General features: G+C 38.5%; 1 protein-coding gene and 3 non-coding genes across 8 annotated transcripts in view; 1 reads left to right on the top strand and 3 right to left on the bottom strand.

The window, feature by feature from the left end:
* The window catches only part of LOC142975158 (prominin-like protein), a 61741-nt gene that overhangs the window by 19695 nt on the left and 17903 nt on the right, over positions 1–24143 (bottom strand). For all 5 annotated transcript variants that reach the window (XM_076117878.1, XM_076117880.1, XM_076117879.1 and 2 more), the window contains exons 2-4: positions 976–1114; positions 424–549; positions 25–212 (exon numbers count right to left, since the gene is read on the bottom strand). In XM_076117878.1, coding sequence (XP_075973993.1) covers positions 25–212; positions 424–549; positions 976–1114 — 453 coding nt within the window. The remainder of the gene's footprint in view (positions 1–24; positions 213–423; positions 550–975; positions 1115–24143) is intronic.
* TRNAP-AGG (transfer RNA proline (anticodon AGG)) lies at positions 2897–2968 on the top strand. The gene has a single exon. It is a non-coding gene; the product is annotated as a tRNA-Pro (tRNA).
* Positions 6898–6969, bottom strand: TRNAE-UUC (transfer RNA glutamic acid (anticodon UUC)). Its single transcript has one exon. It is a non-coding gene; the product is annotated as a tRNA-Glu (tRNA).
* On the bottom strand, positions 18451–18522 carry TRNAE-UUC (transfer RNA glutamic acid (anticodon UUC)). Its single transcript has one exon. It is a non-coding gene; the product is annotated as a tRNA-Glu (tRNA).

Genomic DNA, 24143 nt, shown 5'->3' on the forward strand with positions numbered 1-24143 from the left:
AATTTGAATATCACGTGTACTGACTGTATAGAATAGCGTTGATACGATTCTCGAGCTCCTTGAAGTTGGTGATGAGCAGGTGCGTGACGTGCAGGCGCGTGGCGTTGAAGAACTGGTTGGCGTCGCTGACGCTGGTGCGCAGCGCGTCGGCCGCGTCCGTCGTGCCCGCCTCCAGCTGCGAGTCCGTCGCGAACGCGCACACCACGCCGAACCTGCGCACACACAACACCAACGCTAACGTAATTACCAAGTAAAGGCACAAATTAAATTATTCAATAATTAATACCTCAGATTAGAGTGTGACACGGTATGGTAAGCAGACACTATATTGTTTTATGTGTCATGCAGTATAATTTTTTCGTCAAAATGGCTGAAGGTTCAATAAAGCCACAGTTGATACATGGGATAGTGTTGTAAACTTACAAGAACAGAGTGAGCAGTCCGATGAGCAGGATGGCGAGCATGGCCTTGAGGCAGGAGTCGTACTTGCGGTCGAAGGGCCGGCGCCGCCGCCCCACGCGGCACCAGTAGCAGCAGCACCAGAACAAACTGCAACACCACACATACCGTCACCATCGGGAGTCACTTTCCTCAAGTACTTAAAATCACCGTAACAAAATGTAAAAATAAAACACTCGTACTTTTTAATTGTCAACATATTTTTTTGTTGAAGGGACAGGTTGAGATACAACAAAGGCTGAAATTGCTCGCATAATTATACATGCGGATATTAATAAATATATTTTGATTGAAGTCACAGATTGTATTAATATCCATTTATACCTTTAAAAATCTAACACGTGGTTGAAATCTGTAGATGATTAGAAGTCAACCACCCAAATAATTTAATTTTTTACGATTACGCTGCAATTGTTAATGCATATTTGATACCATAGGGTATAACAACACATATAACCTGTATTCCCATGAACATCTTAGTTTATCTAGCATCGGCGTGTTATTACAACAACTCACCCAGCCAGCGGCAGCACGACGATGACGAGCAGGCCGATGAGCACGACGGAGATGGGCCCCAGGTAGTGCAGCACCACGGGCCGCCACTCCTTCGCCACCGACGGCACGTACAGGTGCCCGTCCGCTATCGTCACTATACCTGCACACACACACACATACTACTATTACAACTACGAACTTACTATTAACACCTTTATTAACACGAGAGAGGAAAAGTTACTGACAATTTCTTTGTTATATGTGGGTATATCAATAAGATTCACAATCGTTTTAGGGTTGACTGGCCAGTGAATACACAAGTATGCCAAAAAGTAACATAACACACTGCCCATCGTTAAACATAACACATGACTAACAAGAAATATACTATCACAATTTGTTTTGAGTAGTATCGTCAAGTATAAAAATTTAATGTCTCCTACAAGATTTATTATAATTACGTTAATAAATTTTCTGCTCGGATCACCTGCCTTAAATACAGTAGCAGACATAACTGGTCATTTGAGCTGGCACAGTACACTTAAGTGCCATAAAGAGTAAAGACAATGAACACTGGCACAAGTAATGTAGAGTCATAGAGTGCTATAAAAGTTCCACCTCGTACATTAAATATACGCCGTACGTGACGCGATGTAAGAGCTGCTCCATCGATTATTGTACGAGCACTAAAACTTGTAACACTTTAGATATTTAGAGCTAACATTAAAACGTAAACGTTCAAGCTCACATAATGCTTACTTCAATCTGAAGAATCTTGAGAAAAAAAGGATTCTCTTTTTTTGTTTCTACCTAGGTAGTTACAAGCTTTTAGATGATCCCAAGATATTTGTCACGGTATTTGGCTATTATATTGTAACTTTTATAGTTAACTCTCACAACAGTCACAACCCATAGTCTAATTTTATTAACATAACGAAGCGTGTCAATTATGGTTATTTACTCCACGTGTCCCGAAGTAATATAACTTTCTAGTTCATTTGTGCAATGTCAAACAAACTGAAATAACAACTTCAATAACTGGTGAACAATGAATTTTCATCTATACCTACTTTGTTCGCTGCACGTGACAGCTGGCGTGTTCAAAAGTGTTAACGAAGGGACCCTTAACTAATCGCCTTAACGCTATAACGTTGCAAGTCAGCAGAAAAGAGAACATCTTTGACAAAACCAGGTAGGTATAACAAAATTTCATCTCAATCTGTTGATAGTTGAATCGTAAACGTAACATAGATTTAAGAAAACTTCCGTTAAGTTCTTTTTAACGATAAAATAGCTATGTTTACAACACAAGGCATAACGTATAGCAATAAAATTTGCAATTATGTTGGGCTATAAACCAGTAATTTAATGTTCTATCAACTAATTAAACTCAACACGTAGGGAGGTTGCTACTTTTCTGGAGAAAGCACAGAGATCCGTGTTATCTTGTATCATATTTTATGATCACATTAATCAACAAAGTGGTACCTAGTACAGTTATGTGCCACTTCAGCACACTTCCCGTACTAGTCTAGTGACATCGCTCTCAAATTATTATCTAGGGTTATCGCTCCTCCTTCAATTGCATCTCATCAAGCGTGAGAATTAATTTGATAGCCCTGTAACATTTTTACATTCGAAAATAAACCTTATCTTTATGATAATAAAGTGTAATGTTTGAGAAACATGTGAATATTGCGCTAAACGGTAGTTAGACCAATTTATTAGACTCGAAACGAATGAAATGTACTGTTACGTCCAATTTAATCAAACTCCGCGACATGTCCTAGTTTACAGCTTAGGAGTAAATAAATCATAGTTGACAAGCGAGCGCTGGCGTGCTACTTATCTCAAATAGGTACATATTGATAAAGTACTACTGAACCACCACACACGAAACGTGTTGTGTGACATAATACATAATTTCGGCAATATTGTCACCGGCTCGTTGGTCTAGGGGTATGATTTTCGCTTAGGGTGCGAGAGGTCCCGGGTTCAAATCCCGGACGAGCCCAAATCTTTTTGAACTTTTTTTTCATATTTGTTTCATAATTAAGGTATGCTAGTAACATTTTAAATCTAAGCTTTATTTTTAAGTTTATTTCCAGATGCTGAGCACGAACAATACACCACCTTTTTTGTTTTCATAGCTGAACCGTAGGAAGCTGCTCATATCAAGATCAATGTTACGGAGTTAGCGACAAATCACACAGTGTTTAGCGTGTAGTCGTGACGGTCCCGTGCAGTCAGCGTCACGGCTCCGGGTCAACACACTTCCTCCTTGATCTCCACGTTTCCCTCCACGCACTCATCTCTCAGTAAATCACCGGTGACGTGGTCGTCATTCGGCGAGTTATTCGTAGCTCAGCTATTTCAATTATTTCACAACACATTATATTTTTGTATAGAATGTCGACATCGGAATGCTGCGTGTTATATATGTAGATGTAAGGCGATTTCCTATTTATTTTGCGTACTCACATTATTATAATCGCAAAATTTTATTATTTTCGACCGCAGAGTAGGCACCTATTTATCGCGCCATGGATGTTTTAGTGCTACATTGATTAAGTATAATCGTTATTTTCATGTGGTATAAAATATCACAGTTAACAGAGCTCTTAAGAAATTGCTTGTGGTGATAAGACGAGCAATAACAGCAGGTGTCAATATTTGACCTCAAAAAGGCACCAATGTCATAATATTTTAGCCAAGAACCCATCAAAATACGTCACCAGAGCTCCATTTAATTAGTGTGCTAGACTCGAACGAAAACAAAGGGCATCAAGCAAATGATCAGCACGCGAAACTAACTGTACTTTAATTGTTTCACACAATAGCCTAATATTAAACAACAAAAAGTGTTTCAAGTTCATAGGCGCGATGCGTGCAGTACACAAGGTATGAGCCGGTAATGGCCGGTAATGTCGGTGATGTACGAGGTGCGCGGTGATGAGCGGGGCCTTGGCCGTGCGCACGCGCCGCTCGGCCGCGCGCCCTAATACTTGCACACAATACGCTCTGCCTGCACCGTGACGCGTTATTAATTGTGTGATATACATTATTATGCTACTGTCCAAATTATTTATAGACAAAACTGTTTTTGACCGAAAAATATTGAAAAACTAAAGACTAAAAATATACTTTTCCGTCGTTTGGCTACTAGTTTCATTCATAGATAATTTTCAGAAAAATACTTTCTTCTGTTTAAAAGTCACGAGCCTACCTTTCAGCCAGAATGGATAGTCAAATCTCTCTGTCGTTAAAACATTATATATCTCGGAGGAGACGACAGTTCTTAGCCAGAACTGAACAGAACAGAAAAATTGCAGACGGAGAACTAATCTACAGGATAAACTATAAAATATACGGATTGCTTTTATCAAAATGTTGAGTCAAAAGCACAATTAACTGAGTGAGATCGTGTTTGACTGCAACATACACGCATGTTACACATGCGCTAATGTTGTATGACTTCATGGTTGTAAGCGTAACACAACAATTATAATGCTTTGATTACTTTTACTCGATAAGCTCTTTAAGGTCGGAGCAGTCGCCTTCGACATGCATTCTGGAAATCTGCACGAAATATTCTATAACAAAGTTTGTATTTTATACATTTGAATCGTTTGAAATACATAATTTTTTATTTTTTCGAAATCCACGCAATAATCACGACTTGTATTGGGAGGATGGCAAAGATAAAGGATTGCCTAACGCCATTGAAAAATACTGATATTGTAACAATTACATATGAAATAAGAAAGTTAGAGATCCAGAGAAAAGTTATATAAAAGCAACTTATTGTACAGAGGAGGTTCGATGAGTAACGATCGAGCTGAAGTTAGGCAGTCACGTTGGTCACGTTGCAGCTCCGCGCCGCTTGCCGACAAAACCTAATAAAACAGGAGCGAAGCCTTCCACGAAACTACTCCCACTGAAACTTGTGCCGCTGTTGTACACAAACTATTTCTTGTATTTCTTTTCGTATTCTATAGATAACAACTGTGGAAAAATAATTATTCTTGTCTCGTTTGGGGATGTTTTTGTGAAGTTTTTACTTAACCACTCCTGTCTGGACTAAAAATCAATATAAATTATGAATTAGATCATCATAATGTAATGAGAACACCACGTCCTACACAAGAATACCTGCTACAAACAGGTAGGTGTATGACTATGTGGATCAATCACCTCGATTCTGGAAAGTGGGCTACCGAGTGCAATAGTCAGGTAGTAGAGAGTGATGACCATTAACATTGCACCATCTGCGTGGAGGCGAACGGTATAGTTCAGTAATTCGATCAAATAGCGCTGTTATTACGGTAATGGTCGCCTTGGTCCGAATTACACACGCACACCGGCTCACCGGCACCCGGCGCGTGAGGGGAACTGCACTGTACCACTGTACCGCTACACGCGTCATCGCAACATCATCACCTCTGTGACCGTATATAACGCGATGATTCGATTTGAAGATGTTATTAGCTGAGATAAACTGATTCTTCAAAGGAAACGATCATACCGTTGAAATTTTATTGCTACTGAATCAAATTTAAGAGTAAAAAACCGGGTTTTATGTTACCTTGTTTAAGAGAAAGAAACCTATGAAAAATATCGTACATTAAACAATTGTTATGTAGCATTACAGACTTAAGGTCGTCGCCACGCCATGCGTATATTATGGAGTTATGCACCATGTCGAGTTTTTACGATAGTAATGTCACCTGCCATTAAGATAACAGGAACATTGTTAACAGTAAAAAGTTGCTTGAAGATTAAAAAAGTAAACGTTAAATATCTGGAATCTTCGACCACCTACGTGATAAAACAAGTCAGAAAGGTCAAATGGCAGCCGAAACATTGATAAAATATAATAGTTCCAAAACACGTACTAAAATATGAGTCATCTTTGTCTGGCGGATCAATAGCTAGTAATTCATTTAAATTTTAGACAATTCACATGGAGCGTTAGATCTGCGTATACAAAACGATTTATCCTCCAAAACATACCTGCACATTCTGTACAACATCCGTGTTTTACAAATATTTTCCGGGTACGTGTAATAACGACTATTTCACACAAATATTGTTGAAAAGCATCCATTGAATATAATTCTGTAAACCTTGAGTTAAGTGAGCTCAGTGAGGTTAGTTACGACACCGGTGAACTAACGACCAGGCGTTTTATTTCATTTTTCGCTTTTCCACCAATTAACTATACCTTTATCTGTAGTTATACTCGTATTTTTGGGAAGGTTATTTTCGCAGACAACTTCTACGCTGAATTTTCTACATGGGTATATTAGGCACAATTAGGATTAGTTTAGGGGGTAAATAGTCCAGATGACACAATTCATTAGTTTTTAATCACTACTGTAGTGACCACATTGATCACTTTCTCAATGCACCACACTTGCGCCAATTGAAACTCAAGAAATGATAGGAGGCCAAAAAACATTAGACACCAAAAAGAAATACGAAACCTTTTTAAGTGCCACGGTCAGGCCAAAGTCAAGTTAGTTCAAGTGTTGCGAAACCCTAAAATAAAAATGGAAATAAGAAATGTTGAAGAGTGTTGGAGTGCGTGAGTGGCAGGGAGTCTCTCATTACTATCACGATTCACGATATTGTAACAACAAGCCACTCGGCGTCACTCGGCTCCACTCGACTCCTCAGTCGATCACTCCGGCTTCTGCTCAAAGTGCTCAACGACTAACAAGCCACTTCTAACGTTAAAGAATTATTATCTCTTTTTTTTCGTCGCAAATGTCGCACAGACTGCAAAAATCCATGACATTTGACCCGAATCTCTGCGCAGAAACGTACAATTAAAAAAAATGTTAAAAAAATCTAACAACGAAAAATAAATGTATATTGACGAAGTTTTATGATTTTCTACAAAGCTCCAAAAACATCAAGGCAAATATCCAAAAAGATCATTTCCCGTACCGGGAATCGAACCCGAGCCTCCTGGGTGAAAGCCAGGTATCCTAGCCACTAGACCATACGGGAGTTATACGATGGATCGAATTCATACTTTAGTTGCCAAAGAATTTGATAACAACACATGAATGAATTTTAACGATTTCGCATATCTATTTTGACTACGTATTTATATGAGTGTTTGTAGCACGTGCGCGAAGTCTGCTATATAAATTATGAAGATAGGCTATATCTAACGGAGACTATGGCGGACAAATCGGGGGTCATTGAACCGCGTCCAAATTCGTATTGTACCTGTTGCCGAGCGAGGGCTCCCGTGCAGGGGGCGACGAGCAAAACGGGATTTAATTAGGGCTGTCTTTGAAATGAAGCAATGAATTCTATTAAGTAATGTTCAAAGCATCTGCCGCCAACAGACGGCATCAAAGTGCAAAATAGGCTTGTAATATTGTCAGCAGGAGCGCGCAGCGTTTATACGAGGACCATCGCATTTCCAAGACAATAGTTAAAGGCAACAAAACAAACATCAAACGAGCCGTGAGCTGTCAAATGACAAGAGCGTTGCAGCAACCGGGAACATTGGAAGGTTGGCAACAATAAGGACATCCCTGTCGGCGCGCGCCGCCGGTGCGGGGAGCGCGGGGCGCGGGGGGGACCGCCGCCGGGGGGTGTAGCCGGGAGCTCTTTGTGAGAGCCGGTGCAGCGGATCGATAGGAGCCCGCCACGCGCTCGCACCCACAACACTCTACCAACACTACCGACACTACATACGCCGGGGAACGCACACCAGATAACCACATAATGCCTGCACTGACCATTGCAACGTTTGCAATATGCTGCCGCCAGCCTTAATTGGAAAACTAAGTTTGCTGGCAACGAACATACATCCAATAGGAGATATTTGTCAAAAAGGACAGATGCGTAGTATTCCGGACATGCACAAACGTATGAATTTAGATGAAGCAAAATAAGTTTATAGATAGCAGGGAACAAGAGGTGAAATGCAGTCTTCTATCTTATAAAGAGAAACAAACAAGTCATGATACAAAACAAATTCTTTGTTCACTTTACCTCACAGGTCGTTACATTTAATTGAGTAAGTTTCCAAATATCCGCTGTTATTGAACTAATAAAATGAAAACCATTACAGTTCCGTTATAACCATATAATTGCGGAAATCTCCGACGTTATCGCCGCGTACTTTTTATGCAAAACATATAAACACGCTCAATGATATTAGTCAATGTCAATGGTGTGAGTGAATGTTCCTCGGTGGGAACAATGAATAAACCTCACTCGAGCGTAGATTATAGTTATGATAGTGTTAGATCTTATGACAGCGACTAACTTTACTACGTCATTTGCAAGGATTTCGCAGTAAGAGTTAGCTTAAGGCCTTGAATATATTTAATCTTTATGTATGACACGTTAGTGCAAAACAGATTTGCGGCTTGGTAGTAGAGCTAGAGGTAACAAAATATACAAACGCATGACTAAGCAAAAAAAAATATAGATTCTAGATAATAGATATTCGAATAATAGGAAATAGAAAAACATGTGAAAAATTATAACGCATTCTTTTGCTCGAATTGATTTGTTATAAGGTAGTCCGCTCAATTTTAATCAATGATATAAAACAAAATCAGGCACAAAAGTGTAATGCAAGCACTTACATTTCAAGAGCACTCTCACTGATTAGCTTTAATATTAAAACGTAATTAATTTTGGTTCTCCGTTGTACCTATGTATATCACATAATTGTGATAGAATGTCCTACCTGAACCATTAATTACAAATAGGGGATATCTTTATATATATAATTCTTCTGTAAGTGTGTCTGTCACTGAACTTCTCTTAAACGACTGGACCGATTTTGATGAATTTTTTTGTGTGTGTTCAAGAGGATCTGAGAATGGTTTAGATTCACAATTTTGTCCGCTGGACAATGTTTTTTTAAGTAATTTTTACAAATTAAAGACGTGTAGACAGGACAACGACTGTCGAGTCGGCTAGTTATTATATAAAGCTATTTAATATAATAACTTTTAGTGAGTTATTGTCTAGTATTAAAGACTAGCGTCACCTTAGCCACATAACAGATACAACTAACTATTGTTCTAGTTCACATGTAAATCAATGACTAACAAATTAATTAAGCTATAATCGCTTCCTTCATCAAGAATTGTATCTTAAAGCTATCTGGAGCACCATATCTACCAGACGATGGTACCAATAAAAAAAGTGAAACATGAAATATTCTTCAGTTTATGATCTGAAGTACGAACATCTTTGTTACATATTAGTATCATTAGCTGTAGTCTCTTCTGTCTTTGTTAGAGTCAGTTACAATACAATGTGTTCAAATTAACGCTCATTCATGTTTAATAACAGCTCTCTACGTTTGGAACCACGCAGTATCGATCGTGTCTCACAAATCTGCATTTAAACGTGTCTCTCTGCATGCGCTGTTTCAGTGTGTGTTGCACAAAAACCTGTATAATTGTGTACTGGCTGTGTAACCGGCGGATATGTAAAACGTTATATATGCCACTAATGGTCTAGTGGAATACCGTAGAGCTACTCGCTTCCCACGCAAGAGGACACACCTCGGACTTTTTAAAGTGTGTATTAAGAAAACTATTTGATGCTAAAACTGAATAAAATCTTAGCCAGTGTGGTGGACTTCAGATCTAAGATCAAGATAAAGTCTTATTCTAGAATAGAGTATATTAAGTATTCATTCAGACATTCATAGTTCAAATTTCAAATTCAAAATTCAATTCAAAATTCAAAATATTCTTTATTTCGTAAACTTTTCACAAAGTATTTGAAACAGTCAGTAGATTTTTTGTCCGTTTCGAGAAAGCTGGTTGCTCGTGAGAAGAAACGGCAAGAAACTCACGGCTTGCTCTTTTAAAATGTCAATATAATTATTACAGATTTTCTATTGATGATTTACTGTGTGCAGTTAATAAAACAGTCACATATCCTAAAACAAAACTAGTTGTAATAATAAAAAAAAGTAAAGAGGATATTTATAGGTAGGACACAGTAAAACATCGTACATTAGAGTATTATAACAGTTTTGAAACAAGCTTGGTAGAAGCAGCACAGTCCCAAGCTTTATTATCGTCCAAATAATCTTTAACAGTATAATAGCCTTTTAGGCATAAATTTCGTTTAATCACTAATTTAAATTTATTGAAACTTAAATTTTGAATTTCGCTTGGGATTTTATTGTAGAAACGCACACATTGACCTCTAAAGGATTTGTTTATTTTTTGAAGCCTAGTGGTTGGAATAACGAGTTTATTTTTGTTTCGTACATTAGACCTCGCAAAACTTAGATGAATATTTAGTTTACCAATCTGACTGTTTATCTGCCTTCCAGATCAGACCATTGCCTTAGCTATACGACACTCTATAACGTGTAAATATCATCACATTACTATGTAAAACATTTGACAGTGTTAGTGTAGTTCCGTCGGCAGCGGCTCCAGGCTGTGCCTACGTCGCTCGTAGTGTCGTTTAACTACTAACTAGTGAAGCAGCCGGGGCCCGGGGCTACACCGATACACTGCACAGTTTATGTCTCACGCCTGTTAAGCCTATCACGTACTAAGATGGCGGCGAAACATGACTCCACCCTGAACATCTGAACACTAGCATGTTTATAATGTCTATGTATTTTATTTATATAGCAGTATGTACTGTTAAAGAGAGAATAATGGTTTTAAATACACAAAAATACCCAGAAAAAAAACTTTAAGGCCAAAAGTGTAACTGTGAATAAATATTGACATGGTTGGATATTCCCTCCTTATCTACTGTATAGGTTATCAACGAAAGTTACCCAGATATTTAACCACAAACATATAAGGGAAAAACAAATGTTTGTGGAATAACATAAACAAACGATAAATCTTAACTTAATATTGTTTTATTGTCGTACCGTAATACAACCGTTACCGGCACCGTGCCAAACAAAGACAGGATACGAATTAATGCAGTCACTAGTCGTGTGGAGTCTCAAACTCAATGGACGGACTAATAACCGACTCTATCAAACAGGTTATAATCAACGTTTTCTCAGACAAGATATATTATATGAACCGGTTACTAACGTGGCTATATGTAATATTTTAGTTTTATTACCGTTATCATAACGAATCGCATCGAGCACAATGCATGCACGTGCGCGGTTGCGAATAAATAGGCATATCATGAGCCTGCCAGTTAATGTAGAGCTACCGCGCCTCCCGCTGTGAGGGCACAGATGGAGGGTGTGTGATAATTAAAAGGAGCGTCGGAGGTCAAGTGTAAGTGGTCGGCTGCGTGACTGCGGCGTCGCTATCGCAGCGCACTTCTCGGAAGGACTATCAAGTGTCCAAGGCGGGCTCACCGCGCGCCAGGCGCTGCCGGAGACGCGTCCAGTAGCTCGCTATAACTGCTATAACAATTGACTACTCGAGATACAATGCCATGATTTCTTTGAATTGAATTGAGTATACTTTACGAATTTGAATTGAATGAAATAAGTTCACGGTAAGTGCAATGGGTGGTATATAAACCGTTAATTTTGTAATCATGTCATGGGTGAGATAACTGAAACGTCGACTTTCGCAGTAGTTTAGAGGTAAAGTAAGGTTTAGTTTCTTAAGAAAAAATTGTGTTACATTTTATGTGAGTACATACATAATATGTCATCATTCATGAATTTGTCTGTTTTACCAGAATGAGCAAAAACAGTTAAGTTTTCCCTATAGGTATGTATAATTTATAGTTCTCTGACTTTCATGAGTCAGTGTTTTCGGAATGTTACCTCAACGCGCTTTTACAATGCATATTATTGAGCCGGTTCCAAACTAAGAACCAAAACTTATGAGTCAAGCAGTCCTCTCAGCACTGATTGTGCGTCACTGCGCTAACATGAACATACATCGCGGTTGAATCCACCATGTTTTGAGAACACTGCACGTTTCCTCACCTGCAACAAAAGAGAAAATATTATTAGAAAATATCTTAATAACTATTTGCAATTGTCATGGAGCGCTGTTAAAGTTAAAATAATGTTATTAGTGTAAAACAAATATGCAATAAACCTAATTAACTGAGGAGGCCCAAAGGTAAACGAGTGGAGCTTTTCATACAAAATGTAACGCGAGCCATGCTTTTGAACAAAGAAATCTCAAGAAGCAATTTTTGGGTGAATGTCATGGATATTTTTATTTAGACATCACTTCGTTACTGAATCATCAGAGAGGAGCACTTAGAATGTTTCCGAACTTTTAGAAATAGTAATGACATCATGCATTCCAAGGATATTCCCGTCAACACTTACCGCTCAATTATTTAATTAATAAAACAGTTAAACATTATTGTTTTCCTACTTCATCATCGTATTGAACTTTATTCAGAGGAACTAAGTGCGTAGAAACTTCGTAGTACAACAAAGGTAAACGTATAAATATTGAAGGCATGTTGTTTTATTACAGTATCAGGTAGGGGTGGTATAAAAACTCAATGATGTGCGAACAAAGTAAAAAAGGGTCAGGTTTAGTCCCCTCGAGGATCACGGGCCAGTGGCTCGCGAACTTGCTTCTCTTTACAAGCACTCTGTACAGATATTTCGGGTGAACCCTGTTACTTTATTATAAGATACTCTGGTGCAGAGGTAAACAAGTTCTAATCGTACGATATAATGCGTGTGAGTGCTCTATGTGCATGATGCTCTGAAGGTAAACCACGCAGCTAGATAGTTGTTCTAGGTCAATAGTTTTTGTGCGAGGCGTCAGAATCAAGTGTTGGTCTAAACACCGCAATAGGATGAGATCCTACGTCCGCTTTTGAACGCTACGATGAGTCATCCCGTAGAGAACAATGGGGAGCGAATTTGTGTTTGCAAACTGTTGGGGTGTACACTTGGATAATCAGGGGCGAGATTGAGAGTGAAATAAGTGCAGGGGACCTAACTTAAAAGTTAAAAACTCAGATTTGTAAATAAAATACTGCATCTAGCTAGGCTGTAAAGAGCATCAAACAAAGGAATCATCGATGGCGTAATATGATCGGTTACACAGAAACATAAGTGGGAATTTGGAATAATTATCTTTAGTGAGAACTACATACATTTAAAATAAAGAGTGTTATTAAACGGCATGTTTAAGCAGTTATATTCTCAAGGTTCTCAAGCGTCATGTTTTGGAAGACGAGTGTAAACCGTGTCGTGAGAGAGCCGCCGGCCACCATCGCCAGAGTACAGACATGTTCCAATAAGTAGTTAATGGCGATATGTAATGGGTAGAAAACGTTCTCGCTGTGAGGCACGCGGCGGCACGTGTACGCGTACATACACGTACATACATGGTGTAGATCGCAGATGCGTGTCAAGTTTAATTACGATAAGTTCATTGCGGACTACTTTCACGATACATCGACATATTAAACTTTATATTTTTATGTATTAGCTGTAGTATTTATAGGTCACAGACACAATAAGAATTAACAAAACATAATAACATAATGGACAAGCCCCACGTAAAGGGTATGTTGTAATTATCCCAAATTATTACTCCCGGAGTGACTTTGGGGAGCTTTATCATCTCTGTGTGTTTGTTAGAGAGATAAGGTTCATTAACCCCCGTCTATCCCTGCCAGACGATCTATTGTGACGAGCCGTGACAGTAAGCTGAGACGCTGGGCGGGTCAACGCCTCATTACACTGCGTTTATCACCCTTTTATGTTAACATCTCTCATTGAAATACACCTATGTAAATAGGTAAGACAATTTAATGTACAAGCTTCAAGTGATTGCTGCAATACTCCTCGTAGAACAAGCTACATTGAAGTGTTTCTCGACGGATTAAAATCATAATCTGCGAAAGCCGGTTGTACTAGTTACAAGCAGTGTCGCGTGCAACTCGACAAACTCCTTATAAGTCACATAAACATGCTGCAACTAAATATGCATGAACAACGCCAATATGCACGATACTTACTTTACATTATCTACATTTTTAAAACCCGTTATATCTACCACAACGTACAAGTTAAGTGGCCAAAAAATAAATCATTAACTGTTACAGAGGGTGCAAATTTCTCATTGTGCTATTAATATTGCAAGTCAATAAATCAAAACATAACTATGGACCGGTGTCAGCATGCGCCTGGCGTGCATAGCGTCGTGTGCCGACTGCAGAGACCGTTCCTTTTTGCGATATGTCACAAAAAGGAACGATACTAGGGAAGCCATTGATCTGTATCGTTTGTATCGGCACGGGGTCGGAGGTCGATGGACTACACCGACTACACCGACTACATCGACCACAGACTACACGACTACAGACTACACGCCGTCTGTAGCGTGACGGAGACACATAACTGTTGAAAAAGGGATCCTCGGGAGGCTTTAAGTTCTGCGGTATCATCAAACACGTGTCGACCTCGTAAAACTAATGTTATTGAACTTGTTATTAAATATAAGTATAACTTAAATGTCTACCTGAACTTCATTCATGTGGCATGTGGTTAATCGTCAATCTAATATGTTAATGGTTGGAGCGGCGTGATGGCGTTTGATTAGATTTAACGACAGCGGTCTTAATTGAAGACTGCCGGGCCCTACGCGGCCAGCATACTTGCCGGGCCATAATACGGTTTAGGTAGATTACTACTCTGTAACTCATACAAAGACTAGCCTTTCTTAACAAATTGGGAGTGTCTCTTTAGATATAACTTCGTAGAAGTAAACAACTAATAAGTGAGTATTTCGTGTTATTGATTTTGGGCGTCGAGTACCGAGCGCTCCGAATTCTTATAAATTTTACACGACTCTCACAGTTTATGACGCACATGAAACACGAAGGTTTGCGACTATTACAGAGTAAACACAGTAACACAGATAGATATTACATTTCTCCGTGATATAACAAGATCTGAGAGTAAATATTTTTGGCACAAATATTATTAGAAGCGATACTGTCAGATATGAGAGATAAGCTGATAAGACTTCAGCTGACTGAATACAACATAACAGTCGGTTTATGATAACTTAGTCACGCGATTTGGACTTTTTTAGTATGCTATATTTACTTAGTGAAAATGAAAAGGTTATTTACAAAAAATCATTGCATGATTAGTTAGTTAATACTGGTCATACGCAAGTTATCATAATAGAGTGTTTAATCAAGTCGCTGCATAAACATGAGTGGATAATAAGTATGAAGTATGAGTGCAACGTTGTATTGCGGCAGTGGTACCGGTGCGTGTAAGTGCTCGTTTTACTTAGCATACGAGTAGTGCGTGTCACCAACAGCGGCAACAGTTCTACTGTTACAAAACAATAAACTACCTAGTCAAAGTCTATTATAGTGCTTTCAAACATTCGTGTATTGGTCATAATTTATTAGTTTTAGGAAACCGGTATTGAATTGTCGTACGATTATGCACCTGATATGTACTGTTCAACTTTCTACTTGAAAACACGAAATATAGACGAATTGTTGATGACCAAAGATTAAAAAGCTACAGCTGAGTAGATAGTTATCATAAGCTAACCATAGTTAGATCGGCGATGTTACATTAAGGTATTGTTTGAATGTTTTAATCATTACAGGAGCACGTCATTGCATAGAGACCAATGAATACGGCTACAATACCATACGCCCGGATCACGCCGAATTTTTGCAGTTGTTTTAATAAACTTGCAAGTAGGTTATCGGACACTTAGACACCAGCCGGGAAACTGGCCCTTAGTCTGATTTCTATAATCTGTTTAACTGTAAGTTTTCTTCTTCTATTTATACGTGGATTAATATCCAACAATGATAGTTAGATGAAGTAACTATAATGAATTGAGAATAGTTAGCGTGGGCCGAGTGTTGCTGTATAGCTGTATTGCTCATAATGTTGGTGTCACAACACTCACTGCGACGTCTCCGTGTCAAGGATCCTGCGCGGATGCGAAGCGTGCGTGCATCTCACTTGAGATTACTACATATTATAATTATAATCGTTAATGCTGATGTATGGACACGCGGATAAGCGATAAAAATAATGTATTTAAACCAAGCTCATAATCAGATCTGAACAGTTGATGCTGAAAAGCTTTTGTCGCACTACCCTAGTAGACGATTAACGCATGCGTTTCAGTTTCCTTTCTAGTTATTTTCCCTATGGTCTTAGGCCTTTAGTTATGTGATCATCACTTACACGCAAATCTTACTAATATTAAAAATGCGAAAGCTTCCACGCAAATACTACTAAACTTAATAGTATACAAACTAACAATAAGATAAGATCAAGTAACGCTTGTAACATCTGCCATTGTAACATAATACCACTGAGCATCTCCAATCAGCAGCGAGCACAAGGGGTATATTGATACGGATTAATTGATAATACATGAGCCAATTGAGACGCAGACATACGCCGGGGACATCTTAATTAAACATTGAGATCATTGAACATATTCCGTTGAACAACTATTCGATGGGATTCCAAGTAAATGGCTAGTCGAAGTTTGTAACAAACACAATTTAACATGAAACAATTTCAGTGTTACAACTAAGATTCAGTGCAGTTAGTCGGTACCAGTAACAGTCTGTATCGGAACAATATTTCAACGTTAGTGTATAAACTCGAGCCGTTTCCAATTTCCTTTGCTCACACGTTCTCGGCGGTTCTAAGTAAAATATCGTCGTAAATATGAAGTTAGTGGATTTGCGGTGGGCGGCGACGCAAAGATGATTTGATAAGGTCCCCGATATCGGCCGGTAAACGGATCAACGCGCCTCAACGTGGCTGACGCGGTGGTACGCGGCGATAAACACGGGATGCGAGATAATCAGGAGATGTACGCGAGCGGAAAATGGCGCGCCGACACACCCTACAGTACCGCGACACGCGATAGTTAACACGATTCTATTACTCGTCATCTGGCAAATATCTATCCTACCAAATATGATTTCGTGTGCTATCTGGTTTATCCAGAAAGCAGGTAGAAAACATTAACGGCGCGGTATCTTATTCAAGTAAAAAACTTTGTCCTTCTACACTCAAGTACCCTATAGACACTAAAATGTGATAACTAATCCCAGATCCCTCTCTGCAGCCAGTTGAACAATTGACATTGAACATTGAAAATAATTCACATTTTGGAGAGATTACTTAACATATTATGAGCAACTTCAGACCCCCAACAGTCATAGCACACAGTAACAAGCGCCACATATTTTCTCAGCTGTTAGTCATAATTCACCTGCAGACAAGTAGCCGCTACCATGGTACGGAAGCACATAAGTAAGCAGCAAGCTCCTCGACCAGCACGGTTCGTTTCACGTCACGGGTGATTTATTGCTCTACTCGATGTTGCATTACCTCTAACCTTTCTGTAATCATGTTAGCTTGGCTTGTTAGCTAATTTATTTATCGCTTTAAATCAGAACCTGTTTAGAATATTCTACGCAAAGTCTAGCTACCTACATTCCGCGCTATTTTGGGTGCTAGCGTATTTGAGTAACCTTTGTTTGAAGTGTTCATACCTATAAGTAGCTTTGTATTGAAATGAAACAGCAGTGTGCAGTCTGTTGCAGTCAGGCCATAAAATCGTTGCCAACCAGATCGATTAGTTTAAAATCTAGGTAAATAGGGAAAGGTTCGTGAAAGGAACAAATAGCTGTAACACATGATTGACTATGACGAAATATAAACTCTTATACCTGAAATGAAGATGCGAGATGTAGGAGTAGATAAGGATAATGGCACGGTTGTGGACTCTATCACACAAAAATTCTGTTTTTGGTCTTTCGTCTTTCGTGAGGCTTGGAATAATAGGCACGATGACGTAAGTTATTCACCTTTCATGTTGTCAGTTTCCATTCACTACACAAATAGTAATCGGCAAGGTCTGAGTGTACAGATGACGGCGACGTAATGTCACTCTCTACCTAACAGTTAACCTTTACCTACTTCCGCATTACAATTGAGCAATTATACTATTATTTTAATACCTACTATTAACTTAACTACCAATTTGTGCATTTGATGGCCAAAATAAACGATTTAATCTTTTTCTTCAAAAGACTCAAGAACGCTTCGTGGGCAAGAAGCCAAAATATGTCAAATTACTGTATGAGTTATTTTCTAGAACCTGGTTATCGTACTCTTTGACACTGATATTAACCAACAAAAGAGATAAATGAGTGCATTAAAGAAAATCTAGACTTTGAAATCAAAATGTTACCTATTTCCTTTAGCAAAAGAGATAATACATAATATCCGCTAACAATAATGTAAAATCATAAGCGTTACGAGTATAGAGAGCAAAAGTAAATACGTAATACGAAGTACTGAATCGTTACAGATGTTGTGTGACGTCACGTCACAGTGGCGTGTGTAGCGACGCGCCGGCAACGTACCGTCACACTCGTGCACACAACATTCGCTCTCATAAACATTATACTCTTTACAATTACCAATTTACTGCTAAAATTAACACAACATTTACATAAATATTCTTAAAAAAACATAAAAGCTCCAAAAAAGGTATTTTCCCGTACCGGGAATCGAACCCGAGCCTCCTGGGTGAAAGCCAGGTATCCTAGCCACTAGACCATACGGGAGTTACGAGTAATGTCGAAATTAACGTTTAATTTCAACAGCAAGATTATTTGCTATTATATAGGTAAATAAATTTAGATCATAGAAACAATTAGTTGTATTGTTCTATTGAATGAATAATAAATTAATTAATGTTAATGTATATTTTATAAATGTACGCTAATTATAGTTAATTGTTTCCTCAGTATTGTACATATTTATTTTTAAATAATTTCTATTATATGAACTATTGCAATATTTTAATACTCATAGCCATTTAATTACTTGTACAATATAATATTTAAGTGCAGTAAACTCAATAGAGCTGACCAATGACTTTTCTCTTTTACGAGTTAACTTTCAAAGACACGCATAAATATGTTTACGAACTCTCTTCAATATTTTCTAGCGAGTACTTTTATGGAAATTTTACTGTTATCATGAGCACACGTAGCGTTTGAATCAGAGAGAAAATAAACCCGTTGCTACCTATACGGTTTTACGACATATTTGCGTTACTATGACTAACTCTTAATTCTTTAATTATGTTAATTAAAGTGGTGGGAAATCCCGTCTTATATGATAAGATGAGATATTACAAGTGTTTATTTTTGATTAATCACACAAGGAAAGGTTTTGGCAATGGCTACAGAATAGCAGTTGCCAAGTGGCCTGAATGTTAGGTGACCTTACTAATGAAGACTGTAGGCTATCATACAAAGTTGCAGTTAACTTTTAAGCGAAAACTAAGATTTAATACTTTTTAAAAAATTCGCAATTCTGCGGGACTGTAGATTCTTTGTTACTGACACAAAAATAAGCCATTTGAAATAAAAAGACAACAATATTAATTTAGAATAGCATCGTAATCTTATGAAATGTAACCGCATTGTACTCGCAAAACTGACTCAAGCAATTCGTACAGTGCGATAATAGATAACAAATAGAGCTTTACAAATTACAATATTAATTCTATAACAATAGCGGAGTGACTGAGTGAGTACTGTGAGTAGGAACTGGGCAAGATCGCGATCTCAACGACCTTCCAATAGTTTTCCAATGACTGTTGCATTGCGGTGCCTACCTCATAACCGTTCACTTTTTTGTCAACTGTCAGTCTCAAAGCAAATGGTATCTTATTTCTTACGTCATAAGGTCCTTGTGAGAGTAGGTCGTTGTTCGTTATATTAGACCATGAGTCACGGTGTTTAAAGAGATAGAACTCGTTATAAGTTAGAGCTTATTGTATGTTAAGTTTTTGGCGAATGCGTAATGCTGAGCGAAGCGGCAGAGTATTTTTTACATACTGAGAGATCCATTCAAGCCTTACTTTCTTGAAATATTACACGAACTTACTCATGAGCTTTAGTACGTTTTACTGAAGGGGTATTGCGTGCACATAGAGAAAAGATCCTATATTTGTCCAGTATTCGTCAAGTGAGCTGAGTGCGGAGTGCGTTTAACTGTACAGTTGTTTTAGTCGTCAGGCTGTAACTGTAACCCAATGAGCCAGATAGTAGCAGATGGTCCGGTGACCGCTTTGATCTTGTTCAACAAACGCATTGTTTGCGCTGCCTGAGCTGCCCCGTCTTCTGCCAACGTGTAAACAACACTAACAATAGATATTGCTAAACAATCTACACATGTTAGCTATCAAATCAATATCCTACAATATAACAAACGCGGAAGTTTGTCAGAATGCATGTACAATAATGTTTGTTCCTCCACTAACTAATTAATAGATTTAAATGAAAGCAATCACGCATAAAATACGACTCTATAGAGAAATCTCTTCACATGGGCAAAATCGCGGACAGTAGCTAGTGAGTGGATAAAAGAGCACTGAATCAGCGATAAATTAGATAGATTATACGTTTATATCAGCGTCATATCTAAACGTTTTATTCCACAATGGATACTAAGTGTTAATTCTATTGTGTATTAAATTAATTGTAATCTGCACAGTCATCAGTAACGCTACTCATTACATCACACTTGGCAACATTACGCTGAATGTCGATAACCGACAACGGAGTCAGGTGATTTTTTTAACGTTGATACTTTTTTTGTTAGTATGACATTCTTTTAACCCATTACTGTCCCACTTCTGGGCAAGAGTCTTCTGCCAGACCAGGGAGGGGTTAGGCCTTTTCACAAATGGTGAAAAAACCAAACTCTCAGTTTATGTACCCACTGTGTTTCAAATTTTGTCGGGCGAGAAGATGTTCGACTAAGCATCAACGGATACTTTTTTTTCGTCATGAATCACAATTATACATTTTGCTCTCATGATCAGATATCAATCAGCTACAAATCAACTATCGATCAGGTGACCAAAATTAGCTAAAGATAAGCAAAGAAGAGATAACTAAGTAAAGATAGCTGCATTAATTCAGTTCTCAGCATTATTCAGGGTGTTTGAACGAGTGCCAACAAAGCAGCTGAGCTAGAGTGTTCAATGTAAACCACGACGCAGCTCAAAGTGCAGGCAATGTGTTTATACACGGTGTACGGTAGTTCAGACGAGAGGCGCTCGTGTTCCCTCCTACAAGGGAGGAATCCTTTGACGGAAGCATCCACTCGCGTTTGATATCAGATACAAACTTGTTAAGTATTTAAAGAGTTTATTGTTTGTTTATCGTACAATTTTCATGGCTGCTTCTACATAGATGTTCACGTGTCTCCTCTCGCATTGAGACGAATTCCCTCGTGTTATACATGTTCAAGAGGAAGATTGCGTCTATCTCAATATTCAAAATAAAAGGTAATGTCATATACTACCTCAAGAAACAAAATATCTACTTATTTATAATATATATATATATATATGTGTTTATAGTATAGATAGTGCTAGAGGGGATATCAGCCGGGATGTGCACTCAGCTCTGCGATGACATAATGTGTCAACTGCACTAAGTATACAGTATGTAGTTGGAAGGCCACAAAGTAATGCAGCCAGCGCATCGACGGTGCAGCGCGGGGAAGTTTCCGTGACAGGGCCATTAGCGTGGCGACTTGCTGTCTTGTCACTATACTAAAATGCTCTACATAAACATCGTATACTTTTTTTCATATAAATCCATATTTTATGCAAACTTTCCAATTATTTTGTACACTGCAGTAAGAGACGTCGACGAGTTCCAATGACACAGTTTCATGCTTGATGCTACTCTGTTTCTTGCCAACTGTTTTTTGGCGAAAGTCAAGTTTTATTTTTCCACAGAACGCGTCGCTTTGTCCAGAGTGGCTTTAGAAAATAACGTGAATGCTTGCCTCAATAGAAATGAGAATGATGAAAGGAAAAGAAAACACCATTTTGAGAGTGTTTATAGAAAATATCAAAACAGGGTGACACTATTCACGAGTTTCTGCTGGTTTAATATTTTGTAAGTTAACGATGAAATAGCTTACATTATGTTTATTCGCGGTTTTACAACGTCTGTAAAGCTATTTATATTACTGCATGCTATTATCTACGAAGCCAATCGATTTGATTGTATTACATAAAATTGCAACACGACTAAACGGTCAGACTTCTTTCAAAATTACTTGCAATTCAAGTGTTACCAAATTACAATTAATTCTTAACAGCGACTGCAAAATGTCTAAGCTTTCGATTAAGATAAATATCATAATGTTTGCAATATAGATAAACAGTATTGTAGATGTGTGCTTTGCAAATCAAGCAAACACAAAATAATTTTGGACATAGGGATCTTTGTATGTGTAATGTGTATGCTACAAACGCTTGATAAGGTCAGATTTTTCGGAGGCTAAAATATAAATAACTTTAACAAGAATGTCTATCGCTCCACAAAACTTTAAAGAAAAATTTCCAAGCGCGTAACAATATAGAATTTTCCTTTAGAATGTTATTGTATGTTTCAGTTTCACATAACAGCATTTTCTATAATGAGGGCTCATAATAATAAATCGTAACAGTGTGAATGTTCCCATGATGAAGATAACATTGTCTCATGTGTCCCTATAACACGTAACACATACAGTAATGAGTGGTGCGTGTGCGTGCGTGTGTGTTCGCATGTATTGTGCAAGTGCGCGGCGCGGGCGCGACCCAGATGCGGCCGCGCCCGCCGCTCCCGCGCATCATCTCAGTTAACACATGCGCGTCACGGGTCATCACACGCACATTCTAATGCTAATGTACAACAAGTACTCTCCATCTATGCCAACAACATTAAGAGCGAATCAGACAAATTGGTGCGTAAGTAACTAGCTCATACTAGAGAGACAACCGTTGGAATCACTGATACACAAACATTTTACCTAAAATCATAAATCCATACTAGTACGAGTACCATTGCAACAAAAATGTAAACTAGCAGCTAGTAGCCTCAGTATTTTGTCGCAACTCGGCCACTTCGACGATGGTAGTTGCGTTTATTCCTGGTACACAATATTGATCACAGAGCCGTTTCCCCGAAATAGCCGGGTGCAGCGGGTCAGGGCAAACACGCGCGCTGGAACAAACACACGCGTCCGTCCTCATCCCGCTTGCTCTGTGTCAACACGGAACAAACGAAACAACGCTCACCACTCAAATGCACTCTACACAACGTACAAATTTTGATAGACCAAAGCCGAAGCACAAACCTAGCTATTGAATAGTTTTGATCTTTTTTGTATTTGTTTTTCTATTATCTGCGTACTTCTACTTGAGGCCTGCCTGAACGTATTCCTATATTTTGATGTTTTATGGGACGTGCCTTTGCCCCTCGCCCACTTCTGTCTACAACAAACAGCATTTGTTTGCGTTGTCATACAGCTGACGATTGTAAAAGATTATGCACAATGTAAATTAGTACAGCTGGCTTCTACCCGATACACTTTATTGATAACTTGGTCTTAACTAAGTGTAGCTCGAAATCAAACATGTTTGACGCATTCAGGCAATAATCTATATAGATACAAGCCCTGAACGATGGAACATCTCTCCTTTACATTTGAAGGAAAGGCGTCGTCAAAGGTGTTGATGATGAAAGTGTTTGCCGAGTGTTGTGCACTGCACAATATGTGCATGTAATCTCCTTCATTACATTTATCGGCTGTATACATCGTCGTTATCGGCCGTATCGGGGTGCACCGCTCCGTCGCTCGGGGGATACACGCGACGTCTCATTAGCATTCATTATAATATGAGATAACATTCACTATAGAATCACTATTAACGAGTAGCTAAATACCGTATAGTAAACATTGAGCCAAAATCTAACAGTATATCGGGATATCGGTTGGTTTATGTTACTAAATTCTGAGTTTTAATTGTTTTTAGTGCAAAGTGTGGTGTCAACAATGTACTTATCAATGTGATAATGTATTTTTACTATATTTGCTCATTGTTATCACGAGTATTGTATTATTATATTGTTGTGAGTAATGTTTAACATCGCATTTCGCTTAATCACACGTTTCCGGCATCCGTACAATGAAAATATTTTGACATTGTTGAAGGCATCGTGTCGGTACAAGTATGTAAGTTTTGCTAGTTCGTCCCTTACAATACCGCAGTGACCCATTTACCTCGATTAAAACAACGGAAATAAAAAAGCATGAGTTCATATTTTGATTTGCGTGACTGAGAGTAGCGCCACAGTACCGCACCCGGCACCGTGTATGTGGGTCA

Source organism: Anticarsia gemmatalis, chromosome 8 (genome assembly GCF_050436995.1).
Source record: "Anticarsia gemmatalis isolate Benzon Research Colony breed Stoneville strain chromosome 8, ilAntGemm2 primary, whole genome shotgun sequence".
Taxonomy (NCBI): Eukaryota; Metazoa; Arthropoda; class Insecta; order Lepidoptera; family Erebidae; genus Anticarsia; species Anticarsia gemmatalis.